The sequence below is a fragment of the Nicotiana tomentosiformis genome, chromosome 6 (genome assembly GCF_000390325.3).
Source record: "Nicotiana tomentosiformis chromosome 6, ASM39032v3, whole genome shotgun sequence".
Taxonomy (NCBI): domain Eukaryota; kingdom Viridiplantae; phylum Streptophyta; class Magnoliopsida; order Solanales; family Solanaceae; genus Nicotiana; species Nicotiana tomentosiformis.
In genome coordinates this window covers 113279642-113303810 of record NC_090817.1, presented here as the reverse complement: position 1 = coordinate 113303810, position 24169 = coordinate 113279642, and the positions used below count along the sequence as shown (strand labels likewise).

At 36.8% G+C, this 24169-nt stretch overlaps 2 protein-coding genes across 3 annotated transcripts; one reads left to right on the top strand and one right to left on the bottom strand.

Moving 5' to 3' along the window:
* Window positions 1-9146: 9146 nt before the first annotated feature.
* Window positions 9147-12044, top strand: LOC104117536 (expansin-like B1). Its single transcript, XM_009628597.4, has 4 exons — window positions 9147-9323; window positions 9742-9851; window positions 10691-10999; window positions 11604-12044. Exons 1-4 carry the CDS (start codon window positions 9197-9199, stop codon window positions 11802-11804), a joined length of 747 nt encoding a protein of 248 aa, XP_009626892.1. The 5' UTR covers window positions 9147-9196; the 3' UTR covers window positions 11805-12044.
* A 784-nt stretch (window positions 12045-12828) lies between these two features.
* LOC104117537 (histone-lysine N-methyltransferase, H3 lysine-9 specific SUVH6) lies at window positions 12829-19787 on the bottom strand. 2 transcript variants are annotated; one of them, XM_009628601.4, is made up of 5 exons: window positions 19536-19787; window positions 19318-19384; window positions 18756-18857; window positions 16104-16330; window positions 12829-16004 (listed from the first exon to the last, which is right to left on the bottom strand). In XM_009628601.4, the coding sequence occupies exons 4-5, from the start codon at window positions 16249-16251 to the stop codon at window positions 12994-12996; spliced, it is 3159 nt and encodes a 1052-aa protein (XP_009626896.1). In that variant the 5' UTR covers window positions 16252-16330; window positions 18756-18857; window positions 19318-19384; window positions 19536-19787; the 3' UTR covers window positions 12829-12993. The 2 variants fall into 2 exon arrangements, with proteins under 2 accessions (XP_009626896.1, XP_009626893.1); XM_009628598.4 differs by having other exon boundaries at window positions 12829-16330; window positions 19536-19786.
* Window positions 19788-24169: the final 4382 nt, after the last annotated feature.

Genomic DNA, 24169 nt, shown 5'->3' with positions numbered 1-24169 from the left:
ATATATATATATATATATATATATACTATACTATATATACATAGTATATAAGGCATATTCGATAGTATATATATACATCTTACTATATACATAGTATATAAGCCATATTCGATAGTATACATCTTACGATATACTATATATACATCTTAATATAGTAAGATATATATATATATATATATATATACACACTATCGAATATGGCTTAAGATCTCTCTCTCTCTCTCTCTCTCTCTCTCTCTCTCTCTCTCTCTATATATATATATATATATATATATATCTTAAGATGTGTATATAGTATATAAATCGAATATTAATGTATAAATCTTAAGATGTATATATAGTAAATCGAATATAGCTTATATATCTTAAGATGTATATATAGTATAGTATAGTATAGTATATATATTATAACGCATTGCTTTGAATATCTCTTTACAATATTTTTGTCTTTAAATTTGAATTAAAAAATTTAGGTGACAATTCTATAATATAATTTACTAGGAATTGCCTTAGATATTTTTATTACCATTTTTTTCTCTAACTTGTATAAAAATAATTTAAAAAAGAGAAAATTTCCGTTGGGCCCACTTGGGCCCGCTTAGGACCGTTTGGGCCCGCTTAGGCCCGGGACTGGCCCACTTAACACGGGATCACTAGTTCGTGGTCCCGGTCCCGGACCGGTTCCAACGAGAAGCCCGGGACCGCTTAGGATCGGCCCGCCTAGGACCGGACCACTTAAGACAGGGGCCGCGAAGCCTACTTAAGACCGGGCCCGGCCCACATGCCACCCCTAGCTAGGAGTCGCTCAAGAGGGGGAGGTCGATCAGGTGGCGGTCAGGCCCGATTCTATGTTATTCCTGCCAGGCCAGATCTCGTTGCTTCAGATGCAGTGATCACATATATTGTCTCGGTATGCCATAGGGAAGCTTCTATATTATTTGACCCTGGTTACACATATTCGTATGTATCATCATATTTTACTCGTTATCTGGATATGCCCCGTGAGTCCTTAGTGTCACCTGTTCATGTATCTACGCCGGTGGGCGATACTATTGTTGTGGACCGTGTATATCAGTCGTGTGTGGCAACTATTAGGGGACTGGAGACTAGAGTTGATCTCTTATTACTTAGTATGGTTAATTTTGATGTAATCTTGGGTATGGATTGGTTGTCTCCATGTCATGCTATTCTGGACTGTCACGCAAAAATCGGGACATTGGTGATATCGGGATTGCCGAGGATCGAATGGAGAGGTTCTCTAGATTATGTTCCCAGCAGAGTAATTTCTTATTTGAAGGCCCAACGGATGGTTGGGAAGAGGTGTTTGTCATATTTGGCCTTTGTGAGAGATGTTGATGCAGACACTCCTAATATTGATTCTGTAGCGGTAGTGCGAGACAATCCAGATGCATTTCCTGTAGACCTGGCGGGTATGCCACCCGACAGGGATATTGATTTCGGTATTGACTTGGTGTCGGGCACTCAGCCCATTTCTATTCCTCTATATCGTATGGCACCAGCTGAATTGAAATAATTGAAAGAGCAACTTCAGAAACTTCTTGATAAGGGGTTTTGTTAGGCCTAGTGTGTCGCCTTGGGGTGCACCAGTTCTATTTGTGAAAAAGAAAGATGGTACTATGCAGATGTGCATCGACTACAGGCAGTTGAACAAAGTTACAATCAAGAACAAGTATCTTTTGCCACGTATTGATGATTTGTTTGACTAGCTTCAGGGGAGAGGGTGTTCTACAAAATTGATTTGAGGTCTGGGTATCACCAGTTGAAAATTCGGGATTCGGATATTCTAAAGACGGCATTCAAAAACCGTTATGGTCACTATAAATTTCTCGTGATGTCTTTTGGGCTAACCAATGCCCCAGCAGCATTTATGCACTTGATGAACAGTATATTCCAGCCATATCTTGATTCATTTGTCGTAGTATTTATTGATGATATTCTGGAGTACTCACGTAGCCAGGAGGAGCATGCACAACACTTGAGTATTGTATTACAGAGGCTAATGGAGGAGAAACTTTATGCCAAATTCTCTAAGTGTGAGTTCTGGCTTAGTTCGGTGGCATTCTTGGGACACATAGTGTCCAGTGAGGGTATTAAGGTGGATCTGAAGAATATAGACGCAGTTCAAAGTTGGCCCAGGCCATCTTCAGCTACTGAGATTCAGAGTATTCTCGGCTTGGCCAGTTACTATCATCGCTTTGTGGAGGGCTTCTCGTCTATTGTGGCGCCTATGACTAAATTGACCCAGAAAGGTGCTCCATTCAGGTGGTCGGATGAGTGTGAGGAGAGCTTTCAGAATCTCAAGACTGCCTTAACCACAACTCCAGTTCTAGTTTTGCCTTCAGCTACATGCCCTTATACATTGTATTGCGATGCTTCTCGGATAGGTATTAAATGTGTCTTAATACAGCAAGGTAGAGTGATTGCTTATGCTTCGCGCCAGTTGAAGTCACATGAAAAGAACTACCTTGTTCATGATTTAGAGTTGGCAGCTATTGTTCATGCATTAAAGATTTGGAGGCACTATCTCGATGGTATGTCTTGTGAGGTATTTACAGATCATCGGAGTCTCCAGCACTTATTCAAATAGAAGGATCTAAATTTGAGGCAGCGGAGATGGTTGGAGATGCTAAAGGACTATGATATTATCATTCTGTATCATTCCGGGAAGGCCAATGTCGTGGACGATTCCTTGAGTAGAAAGGCGGTGAGTATGGGTAGCCTTGCATTCATTCCTATTGGTGAGAGGCCTCTTGCAATTGATGTTCAAGCATTGGCTAATCAGTTTGTGAGATTAGATGTTTCGGAGCCCAGTCAGGTTTTAGCTTGTGTGGTTTCTCAGTCTTCCTTATATGACCGCATCAGAGAGCGCCAGTATGATGATCCCCATTTGCTTGTCCTGAAGGACACGGTTCATCATGGTGATGCCAAAGATGTTACTATCGGAGATGATGGGATGATAAAGATGCATGGGCGAATTTGTGTACCAAATATAGATGGACTGCGGGAGTTGATTCTTGAGGAGGCCCACAGTTCGCGGTACTCCATTCATCCGGGTGCCACAAAGATGTACCAGGACTTGAGACAGCACTATTAGTGGAGAAAAATGAAGAAAGATATATTGAGGTTTGTAGCTCGATGTTTAAATTGTCAGCAGGTGAAGTACGAGCATCAGAGACCGGGCGGATTGCTTCAGAGACTTGAAATTCCGGAGTGGAAGTGGGAGTGTATCACCATAGACTTCGTAGTTGGACTCCCATACACTTTGAGAAAGTTTGATGTTGTTTGGGTAATTGTGGATCGGTTGACCAAGTCCGCGCATTTTATTCCAATTGGGACTACTTACTCTTCAGAGCGGTTGGCTGAGATTTATATCCGCGAGATTGTTCGCCTTCACGGTGTGCCAGTGTCCATCATTTAAGATCGGGGCACGCAGTTTACATCGTAGTTTTGGAGAACAGTGTAACGAGAATGAGGTACAGTTGAGTACAACATTTCAACCTCAGACGGACGGGCAGCCCGAGCACAGTATTCATATATTGGAAGATATGTTGCGTGCTTGTGTTATAGATTTTAGGGGTTCTTGGGATCAGTTTCTGCCACTTGCAGAGTTTTCCTATAATAACAACTACCAATCGAGCATTCAGATGGCTTCGTATGAGGCTTTATATAGGAGATGGTGTCGGTCTCTGGTAGGTTAGTTTGAGCCGGGTAAGGCTAGGCTATTGGGTACTGCTTTAGTTCAGGATGCTCTGGAAAAGGTTAAATTGATTCAGAATCGACTTCGCAAGGCACAGTCTAGACAAAAGAGTTATACCGACCGGAAGGTTTGCGATGTTACTTACATGGTAGGAGAGAAGGTACTACTTCGTGTTTCGCCTATGAAGGGTGTTATGAGATTCGGGAAGAAGGGCAAGTAGAGTCCTAGGTATATTGGGCCTTTTGAAATACTTAAGAAAATTGAAGATGTGGCTTATGAACTTGCATTGCCACCTAGTCTATCGGGTGTTCATCTAGTGTTTCATGTATCTATGCTCTAGATTATGTCAGTGATCCGACTCATGTTTTGGATTTCAGTGCAGTTGGATGGTAATTTGACTTATGATGTGGAGCCGGTGGCCATTTTGGACCAGCGGGTTCGAAAGTTGAGATCAAAGAACATAGTTTCAGTGAAAGTGCAGTGGAGAGGCCAGCCAATCGGAGAGGCTACTTGGGAGACTGAGCGGGAGATGCAGAACAGATATCCATACATATTTGAGACTCCGGGTATAATTTTAAACCCGTACGAGGACGAACGTTTATTTATGAAGGGGAGAATGTAACGAACCGACCGTTCATTTTGAGTATTACAGTCTCGTTCCCCCATTTACTGCTTATCCTATAAACAATTATAAATATGTGACTTGTCGGGGATGTTTCAGAATGAATTGGAACATTTAGTTCCAAGATTTAAAGCTTAAGTTGAGATAGTTTACCGGATGTCGACTTATGTGTAAGCGACTCCGGAATAGAATTTTGATGATTCTAATAGCTCCGTATGGTGATTTCGGACTTAAGAGAGTGTCCGAAAAATTATTTGAAAGTCCGTAGTTAAATTAGGCTTGAAATGGAGAAAATAAGAATTTAAAGTTTGGAAGTTTGACCGTGAGATTGACTTTTTGATATCGGGGTCGGAATCCAGTTTTAAAAATTCGAATAGGTTCGTTATATCATTTATGACTTGTGTGCAAAATTTGAGGTCAATCGGACTTGATTTGATAGGTTTCGGCATCGAATATAGAAGTTGGAATTTCTTAGTTTCATTAAGCTTGAATTGGGGTGTGATTCATATTTTTAGAGTTCTTTGATGTGATTTGAGGTCTCGACTAAGTTCATATGATTTTTTAGGACTTGTTGGTATATTTAGTTGAGATCCCGGGGGCCTTGGATGAGTTTCGGATGGTTGACAGATCAAAATTTGAACTTAGAGGAAATCTGAAAATTCTGCCTTTTGGTGCAATCGCACCTGCAGATATTTTCTCGCAGAAGCGAGCTTGGCATCGCAGAAGCGTGAGGTCCGTAGAAGCGGGCAAAACCTCGTAGAAGCGAGTCCGTATAACCGGCCTATCCATCGCAAAAGCGTAAAAGGGAAAGGGGCAGTCTCGTCGCAAAAAGCGGACAACTTCTTCGCAGAAGCGAATCTGCAGTAGCGGACTGTTGTCCGCAGATGCGCCCTGAGCCGCGGAAGCGTCGAATTCCCTCTGTCAAGTGAACCGCAGATGCGAAAGGCCGTGGGCAGTATAAAATCAGAGGGGCTGCGGGATTTTGGCATTTTTGGTCATTTCCAACATGGGTTGAGGCGATTTTTCAGAGAGAATTCACGGGAAAACTTGACGTAAGTCATTTATGATCATTGTTAGTCAATGATATTGAAGTATCATCGACTATTCTGACTAGATTACATATTTTTGAGGTGAAATTTGAGGATTTGATTTGAAAATAAGATTTAAGGATTTGAAGATCGAGTTGATGTCGGAATAGGTAAATTTGGTATGGTTAGACTCGTGGTTGAATAGGCATTCATATTTTGTAACTTTTGTCGGGTTCCGAGACGTGGGCCTCTCTGACGATGTTTGAGTTAAATTTTAGATTTTGTTAAAAAATTAGTATTTTCATATGAAAATTAATTCCTATAATTTGTGTTGACTGTATCGAATTAATTGTGACTAGATTCGAGGTGTTCGAAGGCCGATTCGCGAGGCAAAGGCATATTGGAATAAAGAATTACACGGTTTGAGGTAAGTAACACTTCTAAACTTGGTTTTGAAGGTATGAATCCCTGAATTACGTGTTATATGAATTATTTGGAGGTGACGCACATGCTAGATGACGGGCATGTGGGCGTGCACTATAGAAATTGTGACTTAAATAAATTCTGTAGAGTTGCATAATCAAAGAATCATGTCATTATTCACATGTTCCCCGCGTGTTAGAGAAATTGAGCGAAGGCTCGTATTAAAGATCATGTTTAGGCTACGTGCCGATATTTTTATGACCTGCAGGGCCGTGTTGTTGTTGAATTAATTACTTTAAAAATATAAATTCCATACTCAGTCATGTTCATTCATTTGTGAGGATATTTATGGGATCGAGTAGCATGCCATATTGACTTTATATTTATTATTATATGGATCGGGCCTACACGCCGCAGCAAGTCTTATAAGCTTTATTATTATGGGATAGGATTGCACGCCGCAGTAGGCCATATTGGTTTTATATAGCGCTTGGGCGGAAGGAGCCCCTCCGGAGTCTGCACCCCCTACAGTGAGCTCAATTGATGTTTATATTTGGGATGGACTTCCCAGGGCATGAAGTTACCTTATTTATTTATTTATCCTAGGGATGGATCTTCCATGGGCATGGATCTTGCCCGAAGCATTTATATTCTGGGCTAGATCGGCCTTATACAGTACTGAGTGACTGACTGTCAGTTGATGTATATATATATGGGATGGATCTTCCCTGGGCTGGATTGGCCATATACAGTACTAAGTGATTGAGTATTTTGAGATTGTGAGTACATGAGGTTTCCACTGAGGTGTATCACTTACAACACATACATTGGCATGTAGATATATAAATGTCATATTCCTCACAACATTCAGAATTGATCTATTTTACTTGTACCGAGTTTAACTGTTAAACTTGAAAGCATGCCTACATTTTTGTATTGTTATTTCTATATTGGACTGTACCTGTTAAGTTCGTCACTACTTTCAGCCCAAAGGTTAGTCTTGTTACTTATTGAGTATATGAGGTCGGTTGTACTCATACTACACTCTGCACTTCGTGTACAGATCCAGGTACTTTCGGATACGGCGGTTGCTAGATTTCGGAGTTTCATCTGTTGGAGACTATCGAGGTATCTGCTTGGCGTCCGCAGACCTTGACTCTCTTTCCTTTCAGTTATTTGTATTGTTCTACATTTCCAGACAGTATTTATATCAGTTAGACTATGTTATCATTTAGATGCTCATGTACTCAGTGACATCGGGTTTGGGGAGTATATTTATATCAGTATTTGTGGGATTTTATATTGATTTCAAATATTATGTTTTCAAACTTAAAAGATTATAATATTTTATTGAGGTTATCGGCTTATCTAGTATTGAGAGAGGCGTCATCACGATATGTGAATTTTGGATCGTGACAATTTGCTCCTCCTATAAGCAATGTATAAGGTCAATCGGATAACTTTTTATTTTTTTACTCAATTCATGACTATTACTTCATGTAATTTATATGTGAAAGGATATACCCAAAGTACAAAGTTGATAGGCCAAAATGGTTACGTAAAGTGAACGACCTATTCATCTTTCAATCAAACACCCTGCCAAATAACATTTACATACAAAAATGTAAATATACAGTCTAATAATTACTATTTCTATTATTTATGAATTTTACCAATCCACCATTATTATAGTATTTAACTCAACATCTAATTTTAGAAATGGACACTTAACAAATGCAAGGCAAATTCAAATAATCTAATTTTAGTGGAGATGAAAATATTATCATACAAAATTTATCATTTACTTCTTTCTATCAAATATATTCTGTTAATCAATTAAAAAATAAAGAATACAGCTGAACAACATAGGTAATTAGATCATAGGCAAGGCCAAGAATATATTAACAAGCAGAAGCTATACATGAGAAGCTGAAAAAAATAGTTTTTTCCCAAAAGCAAAAGCAAAAGTTGTTTTTAATTTTTCTCTTGGTAAAAATACCATTAACAAAAAATTATATATACCAAAATAACCCTACTCAGTTTAACTTAATACTTAGTTATTCATTTTAAACGCAATTCTCCTAATATATAAGTATTTCTTTTTGCTTTTAGTATAAATTTTTTATATATAGTAATTTTTGGGGTGAATATTTTATATTTGTTGAATAATGTTTTGATGTATTTAAACTGTTTAAACTGTTGAAAGGATAAAGTACTTTTTTATTTATCTTCATACTCCTATTTTACTTAATAAAAATAAAAAAACTTAATTATAGCCTTTCATATTAAATACTTGAAATTATTTATCTACTTCAATAATATTGACTATTAAGTAAATATTTTTATGTCATTATTCGTAATTTATACCAAACACAAATTGATGCTCAAAAAGCTTTTAAAAAAGCACTTCTCAAAGGTTATTACTCTTGCTCGGACAAGAGAAGCCATCGACTTTGATATCTTCATCTACAAAGAGGGCATGAGGATTATTTATTCCTAAAAGATGTAAATTGTAATGCACTAGTATCAGGAATAAATATAAACTGTTTTCCATTCTTCTTTCTCATAAAATATGTTTTCATTCTTCATTAAGTTTACAAGAGATATAATATTTTCTTATTACTTATGTTATAAAAATATAATTAACAGTTTAACAGTACGTAGCTTATTAAAGAAACTATGCTCCTTTCTTTGAAGAGTCTGATCAGGCAAGAACATGTTGCCAAGTCTTATTGATCATCCATGAGTCAGTTTGAAGAAGTTGTAGATTTGAAATAATGATGATTTATTAGTACTCCATATCAATGACTACATTATTTTAAAAACACATTAAGCAAAAAGTTGTGATATTTACCTAAAAGTCATCCAATATTGCCAAATAAATCATAATTAATTTGTCCATTATTTCACCAATAGAAATAAATAACGTTGGGATATTTACCTACATCGTTACAAATTTTAGAGCCCTTACCTTTTCGTTAATTAGCGTGATGTGCCCTGAAATATTTAACAGAATTCAAATTAAAATGCAGCATCAATTGTCTTTAAAGCTATTTCCAAGGTATGTACTCAGAGTGAATTGTTTAATTAAGCCTGCTCCTTTTTCTATTTCTTGGTAGAAAATCTGGAGGTAAAGGGCGTATGTGGTTCTTTCCAGGTTTACAGTATTCAATGATTAAGAAATTAGTGAAATTGTGTGTCATCAAATCAATTTTAGGACAGAGTTTTCTTTAGTTTCCATCTGTTTTCCACTGCCTATAGTGGAACAGAAATGTGGCAGCAATCGTCGATCCCCGACCCTGTAAAGTGTAAACCTCAGCTATAAATTTATAGGATTTCCTCATTCGAATATCCCATTCACAACTCTTCTAATTACAATTCGTCTACCTCTTTTGTAAAGTCAAAATGATCTCTCTCAAAAACAATTGCATTTTTCTCTGCTTGGTTTTGCTGTTGCCTACGCTTTGCTACAGCGGAAATTATGTTTCCAGAGCTGCCTATTACAGTACCCCAGATGGCATGGGGATACCAAGTATGCCACTTTTCACCTTCCAAAAGAATTGTCAATTCTATTTAAATATATAGTCATCTCCTAATTATGTATTACTACGTTTTATGGTGATAGTTCGCTTTATCTAATTGTGTAGGTACATAAACTTTTTGGTTGACCTCATGTCAAGACTTTAATTCTAAAAATTAGTAGTACTTATCAAATCAATATCACTTATTTTGACAAACAGTGATTAATTTGAATTTCAAAATCAACTTTTAGTGTCACATAAGAATGAGAAAATGTAACTAAATTTAAGAGGTCCCTAACATATATACACTTCGTAGGAGCATCATCTAAATACATAATCTTAATCCCTCCCACTAACACACACAAAAATAATCAAGTAAATTAAACTTGCACTAGCTATTTTAAACATTTAGTTGTACATTTTCATCAGCCGGAGCGTGTGGTTATGGAGAAAATGGCAAAGATGTCAACAATGGGGAGGTTTGTGCAGCCTCCAAACGGCTTTACAAAAATGGAGCTGGATGTGGAGCTTGCTACCAGGTAATTAATCTAATCCTTGTTCTTCTTATTTAGTTTAACATGTTTTACATTATTAGGTCACTTATTAACTACAAGTACTCATTGATTAAACTAAGTTGGATTATTCTAGAAATTCGACCAAAATCGACCGCAGTTGACCGACCGACGTCGGTCAGTCAAAATATTTTACGAAAATCAGCCCGGAGTCGGTCGGTTTTTTAAAATATTTTATTTTTCAATTTTTTTACGAAAACGACCAACTTTGATCGGTCTTTTTTGGCGCAATAATGCGGGAAACTATTTTTGCATCCCGTGAAATTTATTTTTAAATAAACCGACCAACTTTGGTCGGTTTTTTATTTAAAATTAATATTCAAAAAACCGATCGAAATCGATCGGTTATTCCGGCCGGTAAACAACCGATTTCGGTCGGTAATTTTATTTTTTAATAAAATCGACCGACATCGGTCGGTTTTTCGCTCGAAAATGCAATTAAAGAGTATAAATGAAATAAAAGACAGTCTTAAAATAAAATACACCAATGATCTAGTGGTAGAATAGTATCCTGCCATAGTACAAATCCCGCTTCGATTCCCAGATTGTACATTTTTTAATTACATAATTAAAAAATACCAACTGACTACGGTCGGTTTTTTCGGAAATTTTTTCTTTTTTAGAATTTAATTGATTGACCGAAATCGTTCGAAAAAATCGACCATACAATTACCGACCGTCACAAATTAATCGGTTTTTGATCGGTTTTTGCCAATTACCGACCAACATCGGTCGGTTTGGGCAGTAGATTTCCCCCCTTTTTTTTTTTAGTAGTGTATGGCATTGAAAACAAAGAAAATTTATAGGTAAGATGCAAGGACAAGGGATTGTGCAGTGACGAGGGAACAAAAGTAGTGGTGACTGATACTGGAGAAGGACATGGAACAGACTTCATTCTCAGCTACCGCGCCTATGCTAAATTGGCGAAGCAGCCTAATATGACTCAGCATTTGTTTGCTAAAGGAGTTGTTGAAGTAGAATATCGTAGAGTTTCTTGCAAATATGGAAATCTCATGCTTAAAATCCATGAACATAGCAAGTACCCTCACTACCTTGCTATAGTTGTTATGAATCAAGGTGGTGCTACTGACATTCTTGCTGTCGAAGTCTACAAGGTTCGTCTCATTTTACCATATTAACAAAGTCTCTTTTTTAGGCTATCAACTATTTTGATTTTTTGAATGTCACGTCATAGACATGAGCGCGCGTATGCACCTTGTTGCACGTGGCGTCATGTGACACCGATTCGGCGAAATTTTTTACTAGATATGTATAAGAAAAATAAAAATATTGAGATAAATATAAAAACTGAGATCTCTAGTTATTATAATGCTTTATTTATTAGTTCACTTTTTCGAATTGTGATACCGCTTATGAAATATCTTGCGTACGTCACTGGTCACTCTACAAATAAAGGATGTCATTCAGAGGCGGATGCAAAGCATTGATACCGGGTTCAATTGAACCAAGTACTTTTGGCGCGGAGCATAAACTTATGTGTAAAAATTCAAATATTGCAATATATAGCAATATGAACCCATAACTTTAAAAATACAATGAGTTCAATGCTAAACACTTTACAGGTTGAACGCATAAAATTTAAATCCTAAATCCGCCTCTGATGTCATTGTATATTGGACGAGCTTACAAGGAATACTTAATTACCTTTCATGTTTATGTGAGCCTACCTTGGCATATATTTAATATATGTTGATGCAGGAGGAAACAAAAGAATGGATATCAATGAGGAGGGCTTATGGAGCAGTGTTCGACCTATCGAGCCCACCAAGTGGAGAACTTAACGTGAGGTTCCTAACAAGTGCTGGTGCTGAAACCAAATGGGTGCAGTCTGATAAGGCTGTAATTCCTGCTGAATGGAAAGCTGGGGCTACTATTGAGACCGATATTCAGCTCTCGTAGACATGAAAATAATAAAAATATAGTACTAAGTATTATAGCATATTATAAGTGGTATTTGGTGATGTCTCAGCTATCGGTTGACAGATAAATTTATATATAGATTAGTTGCGTATTAGGGATCACCCTCCGTGCACATGTACAGCAAGCTGCTTTAATTAAATACCGTCTTGAGTTATCATGGCTTAATTAAGTTATTGTACTTCGTTCGCTAATATATATGAATAAATCTCTTCACTGTTGTATCTTGTTGAGTTATCATGGCGTAAGTTCTTGTGCTTGGTTCTCTAATAGAACTATTAACTAAAACATATTATGTAAAATGTTACCTTAAAATTTATGTTTGCTAATTGCTAGTTTTCCACAAGTATGAAAAGTTGTAAGACTTTATACCATCCATTCTAGTGTGGTTAGATTTTCCAACAGCTCAAGTACTTAGAACAAATCTGTTCTTTCCACTACTGAAGCTATCGCTATAATCACAAAAGAAACAACAGATTGTAACTTCATATCGATAGATTCATTAAATACGGTGCTAGCATTTTATGTGTGCTCGAGTATACCATCTTCCAATAATAAGGATTGAATTCTACTTCTACACCTTGTTGAAAACAACTTCCACTCGATGTCATAATCCCTTTTTATTTCACTTGGAAGTCATAATCCTAAATATTATATTGATGTAAGACTTGGGCGAAGTGCGACAATAGCAACTTTTAAGCCCCTATTTAAAATATATTCACAATTTATAATGTACTTAAAGATTAGTCAATTCACCCAAACTTCAGGACTAAGTATCCTGAATTCGAAAATTCAGGACTCTGTGTCCTGAATTTTTGAGTTGCTAATTTGAAATTCAGGACTAAGTGTCCAGGTACCAGACATCAAAAATTGACTTTATCCTGAAAACATTTTCCGGTACCAGACATCAAAATTTGACTTCCTCCTGAAAAACACTTTCCTCGAATATGACTTCTCTCATACAAAATACACTAGGTTGCCATTTGCAATAGGGAAAGAAGGTAGATACCGAAACTATGCAGCATGATTCAAGGATGGAGAAAGGAAAGCAACATTCTGCAGATGCAGCTAAAAGCAAAACGTAAGGAGGACAAATATATTGCAGAGAAACACCTTAAATCAAATATGAGGAAATTATTCACCTCAACTTGAAATAAAGCTTTACAAACCCCTAGTACATCCGACCGCTACACTCTGAAGATCCACAATAGCATTTCTTCACCTTGATATTGCCATTGGAGTCATGTACCTGATCCACGGAATAATTATAATGGTAACTGAGCTCCGCCAAAGGAGGAATGTTATCTGCTGCAAAGAACATGATATGAGGCATTTTCTTATCTTCGTGATCATAAAGAACGTTTTGTGCATACAAGTTAGGTGAACAACTGTGATTGATAAATCGCCCGACATTTCCACACTGAGCTGCATCAATTGTATAACCACCCTCTTCTACTACCTCACTTAATTCTGCTTGTGCGGAAGAGTTCACAGAACAATCACTATAGTTCTGCCCAATATCAAACAGGTATTCGTCACTACCAATTCTTCGTTCTGCTTCCTTGTCTTCAAGAAGCTCTCCTGCATACTCACAGATAAAGGTTCCTGAAGGAATAGATGTTAAAGCTCTCACACCCCATCCCCTTGAATTTGTCTTAAAGATCTCAAGTGGAATTTTAATACCGTGTTGGCCGACTCTATTGTAGCAAGAGGGGGGACATTTACAAGAAGGACCACATTCATAGACAAGAGGCTTCACTTCAACAATAGCTCCATTACGATTGTATGGGATCTCGCCTCCATTTTTAACTGCACATGAGCACTTCTTGGAATCAGAACATCTACCGATACAATCACAACCTTTAGGAGGAGACGGCTGGAACCAGTCAGGATATATCATCTTCTTGATGTAAGTGAATGGTGGAGGTTTCTCACCACCAATTGTGTTCACAGCACTTATCGGGAGTGTATCCTTTCCTTCTGTAATGTCATGGACACAAACACCATGCCGCACTTTGGACTTTTTTGATGACTTCACTTCTTTCCAAGCAAGCTCTGGTTGTCCAGGAACTCTCACCAACTTAAACATAAAAACCATCTTACCCTTTGGCCCTTGTTCTGTCCAAAAATTATCAACCTTGTACAACCCATCATAAACATATGTTGTCACTACCTTAACTTTACCATCCACGGATTCAGAGGTTTTCGTCTCCTTGGATCCACGAATCACCCGAACAGGATTCTGAACTGATATACTATTCTTCAAAGCTAAATTACCTCTTTCAAGCTTCTGATCTTCAGGAGTTTTGACCTTACCTACCACATTTCCGCCTTGCCCAGAATAAATCAATACATCAGCATCTTCCACAGCATCATCATAGACCCCTGAAGAAACAATACTAATCGCGATCAGCATACCTCCCTGCTTCATGTAATCTATACCAGCCTGATATAGGCGATGAACCCCCACAATAGCAAGTTCCACCCTGTATTGGAACTCATCTCCGACTTCAACTCCAGGAACTTCTCCCAGTATGTGCTGACCTGTGTTAACTTCTTTTCCTTTTGCCTTGATGATTTTTGCTGCTTGAAGATCAATTCTGTTTGGCCCCTGCCTCGGTTTTGCTTCTTCAGGTTTTGATTTTGACTCTTCTTCTTGCAAGAGCTTTCTACAGATGGCCTGAAACATACGAAGAGTCTCTCTAACTTTAGTACGGGCATCACCGTGACTAGAACTGTTTGGACCAAAAGGTGGTAGGGTCACGTCAAATTCACGTCGTCCTTGTCCAACGGGAGAATCTTCATGTAGTGCTTCCCTATTCAAACTGCAAGCTCTGTCGTTGCTGACAGCCTGTAAAGCAGATCCTTCGTCATCGAACACAACTAGTGCCTTTGAAAATCCATCGGTAGCTTCGCCACCAGAAGCTGATTTCTTCTTACCCCTAGGATTACTTTTTCTGGCGACAGCTTTAGCCTTCTTGCGCCAAGACAGAGGAGACTTCTCATCTTGGTTTCCACTCACCGCACAACCCACACTAGTTTGCTTTCCCTGCCTCCATGGACAGTGCGGCTCGGCCATCAGACCTTGCACAATTGGCTTAACTATTTCATGCCCAGAACCACAAGCACTGACTGCAGTCTTTGACAGATTGTCTTTGACCTGTGAGACAACAATTTCATTTCCACTCACAGGGCCATCTAAACTCTTTTTTTTCCCTTGCTCCCGTGCACAATACGGCTCAGCACCCTGCGTAATCGGCCCAACCATTTCATTTCCAGAACCAAGAGCACTACTTGCAGTAGTAGCCTTTTTACTTTCATCCTCTGAATATACAACAATCTCCTTTCCCACAACTCCTGCATCATTCTCCTTTTTCGTCATTGTCTCGGGCATAACCACAGTTCTTTCCATCTGACTTCTTCCATCAAAATAATTTTGGATACCTCCCTGTTCTTCGCTGTGAACCATTGTTATTTGCTCCAACACCCTATCTTTGGGACTAGCAATGTCCCTCTCTCTCAGAGAATCAGCCTCCTCACTTTCAACCAACCTCTCTTGCAATGCCCCAGTGTCCGTAACATCTCTCAGTGTCTCAATCACTTCATTCTTTATAACTGCCTTATTGAACCCTGCCACATCCTTGCTTTCTTCAGTAACACCATAGCAATTATGTTCAGTTGGCTTAGGAGCATTTGTTCCACAAAATGGAGGGAAGTCACGAACAGCAGATACTCTTCTTTTGCGGTACTTATTCTTTGTCGGGGAGGAGGCATACTCCATAACACTAATTAGCTGCTGAGGTGGTGACAACATTTTGACTTGACTAACAGGACTTGGTTCATCAGTCGCACCGCTAATTTCCCGCACAGATGTCTTGTGTCCACCACCAACATTTTCGACCGAAGATAAACTTCTCTCTTCATCAACTCCCTTCACTAAAGTGTCACTCTGGATGTCTTCCGTTTCCTTGGAAAGCTCCATTTCACTAATTTCAAGATCTTTAGGCAACTCAAATCCAAGCGATTTATCGTCACTTATGTTTTCTCCCAACTCATTTGCTATTGCACTCGTGTTTGTCGATACCACTTCCCCTATTAACCTATCCAACTTTTCATGCTCTTCCATGTTAACTAGAGAGTCCACAGCTTCAGCTGACCGTGATTCGATCTCACTGTTAGAATCTTTAACAACATCAACCAACACAATGTTAGCCATATCTTCATTAGTGGACACAACGGCATTTTGTTCATGATTCAAATCAACTTTTGGAGAAATTTTACCACATCCTGGAGGAAAATCTCGTACTGCTGAGACTTTCCGAACTTTATATTTTGGTATAATGCCCAAATACGAGGAGTGGTAACCATTTTCTGACAGCCGCTTCTTCACGCTCTCATTGGATAACCCATCATTTGACACGGACGCCATCCTTGACCAACTAAAGAGAAATCCTTTTTTTTTATAAGGTAAGATAAACGAAGGAGAAATCCTCTGGATGCTAAGAATCCTGAAACAGAAAAGAAGACATTTGCTTTAGTAGAGATGAATCATGAATGAGGTGAAGCACTTTCAACTCTATCTATTTCCTCTTTGGTCCAAAAGCTATCTGTTTAGTATAACAGAAAATATTTTGCAGAAGAAGTCATTTTCTAGTGTTTGCAACAGCAACAGTTAGGCCTCAAACCCAAGCAAGTTGGGGTCGACTATCTGAATCCTCACTATCTATACTGCTCAATCTATGTCCATCTCAGTCCAATATTACAAAAAATTAGTCCCTAACACTAGAGGTATCTGCATTTCGTACTGTTGCATAAATCACCAACAAGACAAACTTAATCTTAGCTAGTTGGTATCACCTATACAGTTCTTTTTCCTCCACTGTGCTATATTTTTTGCTTAATTAACATGAAATCCAGAGATTGAAAGAATAACTTTCTTCAATGTGATTTGAGGTCTACCTCTTCTTCTTTCCGTCCTTTAATTCCTTGCAAATATTGGACATAAAAGAAACATCCTAACATGACTAAAACTTAATCTCAACTAAATGATAACACCTATACAGTTCTTTTTTTCTATTATGCCATAGTTTTTGCTTAATTTTGCATGGAATCCAGAGATTATAGGTCTTGCAAGACAACTTCCTTCAATGTGATTTTAGGTCTACCTCATCTTCTTCAATCCTTTATTCACCATGGTTGTATACCTATGAACAGGTGCATCGGTAGGTCGATGTAAGACATGTCCAAATCATTTCAAGTTCCCTCTTTCATTTTATCCTTTTTTTGTGCTACTTGCACCTTTTGCTGAATTTGATAATTTAATCTTATCTAATCTTATATGATTGATCCATCTTAGCGTCTGCATTTCTGCAACATTTATCTTGTGGATATGTTGGACTTTGGAGGCCTAACATTCACTCCCATACAATGTGGCTGGTCTTACAACCATTCATTGTGGTATTTGATCATAGGGAATTCTTTTGCAATGAAAATATTTCCTCTCAAAAGGGGAAAATGACTTCCTTCACTTATATACAAAAAATTATTTTCCTTTACGATTATCCAAACTCATACTTCATATCACTTGCTCCAACCAACATTTAGACATTATTGTAAGATTTTGATACTGAAAATATCATGAATAATATCCATTTTATTGGTATTATTATCAGTTTTAGGTGAATATTTTTCACTGACCAACCAAATACAACAATAACAAACTTCAATGTAATCCTACAAGTTGGGTCTGAGAGGTTAGTGTGTACGCAGACCTTACCCCTACCTTCAAGAAGGCGGAGAGGTTGTTTCCGGTAGACCATCGACTTAGGAAAGGCAAAAGGAAGAGCAACAACAAGCACACCAATCAGAAAACCGAAGCAAAAATACAAAACTAACACTAGGTACTGCATCAGAAAGCCGAAACAAGCAACAATAAGTAATAGCATAAGTCAAGGAAATACAAAAATACACAAATAACACTAAGTCATGTACTAAACCTACTATTACAGACAAGGACAACGCTCGGCTACCTATCCTAACCATTTACCTTTATTCTCAATCTTCACACCTTCCTATCCATGGTCATGTCATCAGTAAGTTGGACTAACGCCATATGTTGCTTAATCACCTCTCCAATGCATCTTCGGCCTGCCTATACCTCTTTAGGCCCTCCAGGGCCAACCTCTCACACCTCCTTACAGGTGCATATGTGTCTCTCCTCTTCACATGACCAAACTATCCAAGTCTCGCCTCCCGCATCTTGTCCTCCGCAGGGGTCACACCCACCTTGTCCCGAATAACCATATTTCTAATTCTATCTAAACTGGTATGCCCGCACATCCATCTCAACATCTTCATTTCAGCCACCTTCATCTTTTGGACATGGGAGTTCTTGACTGGCCAACATTCCGCCCCATACAACATAGTCGGTCTGACTACCGCTCTATAGAACTTACATTTAAATTTTGATGGCACATTCTTATCACACAAAACATCGGAAGTGAGCCTCTATTTCATCCACCGCACCCCAATACGATGTGTAACCAAATACTGAAAAATAAGTGAGAAAACCACTTATTTCATCGAAAACATTTTTCAAAAATTAACATTTTCTTCAAGCGAACACATTTGTTACAAAAAAAAAAAATTATCACAAGCTTAAGCAGTAAGAGGTCGTTTGGTAGCTGGTTAGGAGAAAAGTTATCCATGTATTGGGGGCAATATAACTTATACAATGTTTGGTAGCCATTAGTTATTTTGTACAAAATTCAGCATAATTAATACAATGTTTGATTGTCATTTTACAATTCTACAAAAATAATACATGTATAAGTTATGAGCCGATCTGTGTATTATTTTATGCGGGGTAGAAGATGGAATAACTAATACATGTATTAGTAATACGTGTATAAAATATTGAAATGACAAATTTACCCCTATCACTTTACACATAAAGGCTTCCTTCGATAGATTGATCTGTATCAAACCATTTGGAGAGCACTGATGCCACACTGGTCGGCTCTTCCTCTTCTCAATCTATTAGAGACAAAATCAGTAAATAAGTATTTAACTTTAAAATTTATATAATGTATATCAATTTCTAATACAACAAACCAAATATTCAAAAAAATAATCCATGCGTAACTAATCCATGTATAATTAATACCTGCATAACTAATCCCTGCATTACTTATTCCTTCATAAATAATACATGCATAATTAATACATGCATAATTAATACATGTATAACTAATACTTGCATAACTCTAACCGGCAACCAAACGACCCCTAAGAACTTGGGAGTTAAACTCCACTACAAGACTAAAAAAGAACAACGAATAGGAAGCAGTAAATTCATATCCAGTTACAAGGGTAAAAAGGGAAATGAAAGCAAATCATTCTCTCAAATGAAAATAAAGCTACAGTTAGTACAGAATAAAATTGCACATAAGGGTTTGCATGCTTGAGATAAAAGATAATAAGAACAAAAACATACCAATTTTAAGGATGAACTTCAAAATTGCTCTTCAGATGATAGATAATAACTTAAGGAACTAATTGTTCTGACAAAAAAACAGAGAAAAATGATTATGAAACTCAAGTTGAAAAAATACAAATTTACATAAACAACTCGATTCCATAATTGAATTAAAATTAAAATACAGAGAAGAAGGAAGCTATTAAAATTAAAATACAGAGAAGAAGGAAGCTTACAGTAATGAGTTTCTGGATCCAGAAATGAATTCAAATTTGAAGGGCGTCAAATTAACAATGGATCTAAAAGTGGGTTTGTGAGATTTGCATGGTAAGAGCAAGAAATTAGGGATTGATTGAAGGGAATGGTATCTGCTTACTTGGTCTCTGTAACCGTTTGCTTTGTTTTCCTAAAATTGTCTTGGGAGAAAGACAGTGAAATAGAGAAAAATTAGGGGCACTTTGACATTTGCAATTGAGCCCTCCGGCGTTTGTTTTAATCTTACTTTTCTCCAATAGAGACGATTAAATTGCACTAAACGCTCCTTTTAAGTTATGACTATGCAAAGAACATGCTTTCTTTGTCTAAAACCTAGCACTTAAAAACAGAATATATTGTAAAAATCGATACTCCAAATTTTACCATTGTTGCTCTACTTGTCTCTTCATTTAGAGACAATTTCAAAAACCTTCCCTGAAATTTTAACTTGTAACACATGCATTCCGCATTAGCAAATCATATTTATGATTTGAATTTTATTGGTTCGAGTTCAAGATTTTATCACAACTTATTGATTTATTGAATTCAAAATCTATTATTATTTGTCTTATTTAGTTCCAGGGCAAAGATAACGTTGCATACATCCTACCCTCCTCAGATCACACTTGTGTAATTTTACTGGTTGTTATTGTTGTTGTTATTGTTGTTTGTATTTGTCTTATTTAGTTAAATCTGTAACATACATACAGAATATTAGCTAAAGCTACTAAATTGAATGAACCTGTAATATCCACTCTACATTCAGTTGTTGCACGCAAAGCTCAAACGATTTCAGTTGTTACACAAATGTCTCTTCTTATATATTTAATAATACAACAAAATTATTTGTACCCTCGTAATGGACAAGTTTGCGCCTACTAACTTATTTAATGTATTTGCTATAGTGGATGTATCCATTAATATGTGCTAAGTAAGAAAATCTGATATAATAAAATTTTAAAATCATAATAATGGAAAAATACAAAGTTTGTTGTCATTTTCGTTTTAAACCATCTAAAAAAAATATAGTGCTCGACACTAGACCTCAACCAGGCCAAACTAATATAAATCAAAAGAAATCTAAGACTAACTCATGCAATAGGATAACATGACCAACCTTCACAAATATGCCTATGTATTCAATCCCCGAGACATCTTTTGACCTCGCTGATATTAAGTCAACTCATAATGTCTATCGAGCGATATATCCATAGACATCTCCAAAAATCAATAGTGTTAATTCTCCCAAACTCACCTCTTTACTAGAAAGAAGATTATCTTCAAATCTAAATCAACTATTACTTGCCATGGGTAGTCAATAAAACTAGTGTCCTGAAGTCATTTTTAATATGACGGCTTAAATATTTTTTAATAGAATATATATATCTACACACATATGTGAAAAGTTAGTGTCACCTTAATCTTTTCGTTCTTGTTATTTGTAGTGTCATATTTTACAAGACATAAAGCGTTTAAGTTCACAACAAATATCTAATAATAATATTTATTATATTTATAAGTTAATTCAAGTTAATAAGATATTGCCCACGTTTTTATAATATATTATATTGGATCTTATTGAAAAAAAATTATTTATTAATATAAAGATTTGAGTAGTTTAATTCAAGGTTCTAATATATTTCTACTATTAACAAGTAAGGAGTCTTTTTTCTTTTTTAAAAAAATATTTTGTACCTTTTTAATAAATTTTGATATTTTAGCAAAAATAATATTATAAATCTACTATTCAAATTTTTTTGGGGCCCCAAAAATTTTGGGGACCTAAACCAAATGTTTTACAACCTCTCCTTGTGCTAACCTTTCCATTTACTAAAGTCCTATGGGATCTCTTCCTCTTTTGCTTATCTCTACTATAAATATTACTCCCTCCGTTCCAATTTATGTGAACCTGTTTGATTGGGCACGGAGTTTAAGAAAAAATGAAGACTTTTGAACTTTGTGGTCCTAAACAAGTCAAAAAGGAGCCCAGAGTATTTGTGTGGTTATAAAAGCTTCTCATTAAAGGTAGAATTATAAATTTAAGCAAAATTATTTTCAAATTTAGAAATGGGTCATTCTTTTTGGAACGGACCAAAAAGAAAATAGGTTCACATAAACTGGAACGGAGGGAGTAGTTATTTGTAGTTCTCAACTTGTATTCGCCGCTCGAACGCAAAACTTGTAACCAATCAAGTTATGTGGTACACCACACAAATAAGAACTTTTATTACTTTCCTATTTTTTTTGTTTGCCAATTCTTGCATTTTGTTTGATTTTATAACGATTTAATTGAATTTCAATGTCTTTAATTAGTGAAATTAAGTGATCACACCCAATTATGCATTATAAAAAGGACTAAGCGGTCGCTGCAAAAATAATCAGGTTCAAGAGTACGGAGTCGAATCCCACAGGGAACTAACATATTTGCTACAACTTTCAGTATCACTAATGATAAGCTCAAACAACTTTCAGAGTTCAAGATTTGATTTGTAAATTAATAAAAATTACTTAACTAAGAAAAATGACAATAAAAACTATCAACTAGCAAGAATGAGGTTGAATCAAGGATAAAAAGATCTAGGGTTTATGATTTCCCCAATTGCCGAATTAATTCCTCACACTTTAGCTATAATCTCGCCGCAACACTCTCTAAAGATGATGAGTTCTTGTTTACCGTAATTATCTCTCGATCAAATTACGATAATTTACTAGAAGTATTCTCTCGAACTACTCTAGCTGACAATTCGTACAACTTATAAATATCGCGCCAAAGCTTCGTTATCTCTAATACCGCTTTTAAATTCAAGTAATTAATCTCTTAACTTACTCGAAAGTGGCGTTGTTCAACAACAATCTAATCAAGTGTTCTCTCTCAAGCAACACAAGATAACTAGACACGATTAATCAAGGGTCCTTCAATTAACCACAAAAAACACATAGTTGAACAATTAAAGAGTAAAAATGGCTCAATTATATCAAAATGCAATCAAGACTTCATCCAACAATTGGTTCCATCAACCCTAGATGACGATTTTAGCTACTCATAATTGTGTAAATAATAATAGTAATATCTAAAAATATTAAACTACAAATTAAAGGAAAGCGGAGAGAAAAACTCGATTGATTCGTACTTCCAAAGTGTTCTGTAACCTCTTGCCTCTCTAATAATATCTCCCCCTCCCCCCTTCAAAATCTAACATTAAGAGGTATTTATAGGGTTGGGGCCGAAGTTTACACGTCCACAAATAGTGAGGAAATAAGATTGGCTCAGATAACATCGTTGGCGCGAGGCACTGTCAAAGGCACCAATGTTTCTGCGCGAGGCACTATCAGGGGCGCTAATGTTTCTGCGCGAGGCACTATCTGGGGTGCCAATGACAGTGCACTGGACAATGCCTTGCATTGTCTATGGCCATGACTTTTCATTGCCCTGCATATCTTCTTTTATTTCTCCATTTTATATCTCTAAGGTACCATTTCGTGCAACTTTTCTTCAATTCATGTCCAAGCATTCCTACACGTAAAATAAGCTCGATTATGCTCAATTGTCGTACAAATTAGCATCCAAACAACAATAAGTAGGGTAAATAATGTCAAAATATATGGAATTATAGCACGACATCAACAACCCACACTTAAACGTTGCTCGCCCTCGAGTCAACCAACTCAACACTTCATCTTCAATGACCTAACAACCCACACATTCACAACACATTACACCTATGACCATGGTTGATAGCAACAATTAAGCTCTAGCATATGCAGTCAAATTACACTTCATGTACTTATGCCCAATTTACAAATGTCAAACATAGGAACAACATGGTTATAACAATCCTAGCCTCGATAACTAACTCAATGTCACAATGCACCCGAGGCTTGAATATTTAATCTAATAAAGAAGTCTAATAATGTTACATATCCTTTGTGAAACCATGTGCCCTTACAATAAAACAAAAGAGTAAGCAGTCCACACATTCAAATCACATGATCGAATATAATTTAAGGACTCACACATATGAAGAAAAAGAACTTTCTCAAATAAGTCACATGCACGTAAAAGGTACCATAGGTTATCCCATTATATAAACCTCTACTAATGTAGGCCCGCTCGGTCTGAAATCAACTAGGACTTTATTATGGTTATAATGTGGGCTAAGTGAGGGGTAGGATATATTTGGTATATAGTGCCTCACTCTCCTAAGCACTTTAACACATCACACATTCAATTTTAAGCGCAATTCCTTCAATCCACTTCAATCATCACAAGATAGCTCACCCCAAAATATTTTTTCTTCTTCTTTACACACTACTTTATGTCACATCCACTAGCAAAAATAAGAAACCTTTATTTATTCAATTATTCTTCTCTTTCTTTTTTGTATTTTTGCCCTGCCGCTAGTGGATTTTATTTAATTCTTCCTTCTATTGGTTCCACTCAAAAGCTACCCCAAGTTTCCTCATTACTTCTTTCTAGCGATGTCTTTGCAATTCAAGTGCTTTAAGAGGTCTAAGGATCAAAATGATTCAATTAAGAATAAACAGGGATAGGCGTAATACGGGTACCAAAAGAAAGGCTTATAGGCTCAAAAGGGTAACTAGGGGTGATTTTATT

Bases quoted from the DNA above. Each gene is read 5' to 3' on its own strand.
- LOC104117536 (XM_009628597.4), top strand. From the start codon at position 9,197: ATGATCTCTCTCAAAAACAATTGCATTTTTCTCTGCTTGGTTTTGCTG. The intron at 9,324-9,741 runs GTATGCCACTTT...CATTTTCATCAG, and splicing joins AGATGGCATGGGGATACCAA to CCGGAGCGTGTGGTTATGGA. The intron at 11,000-11,603 runs GTTCGTCTCATT...ATGTTGATGCAG, and splicing joins TTGCTGTCGAAGTCTACAAG to GAGGAAACAAAAGAATGGAT.
- LOC104117537 (XM_009628598.4), bottom strand. From the start codon at position 16,251: ATGGCGTCCGTGTCAAATGATGGGTTATCCAATGAGAGCGTGAAGAAG.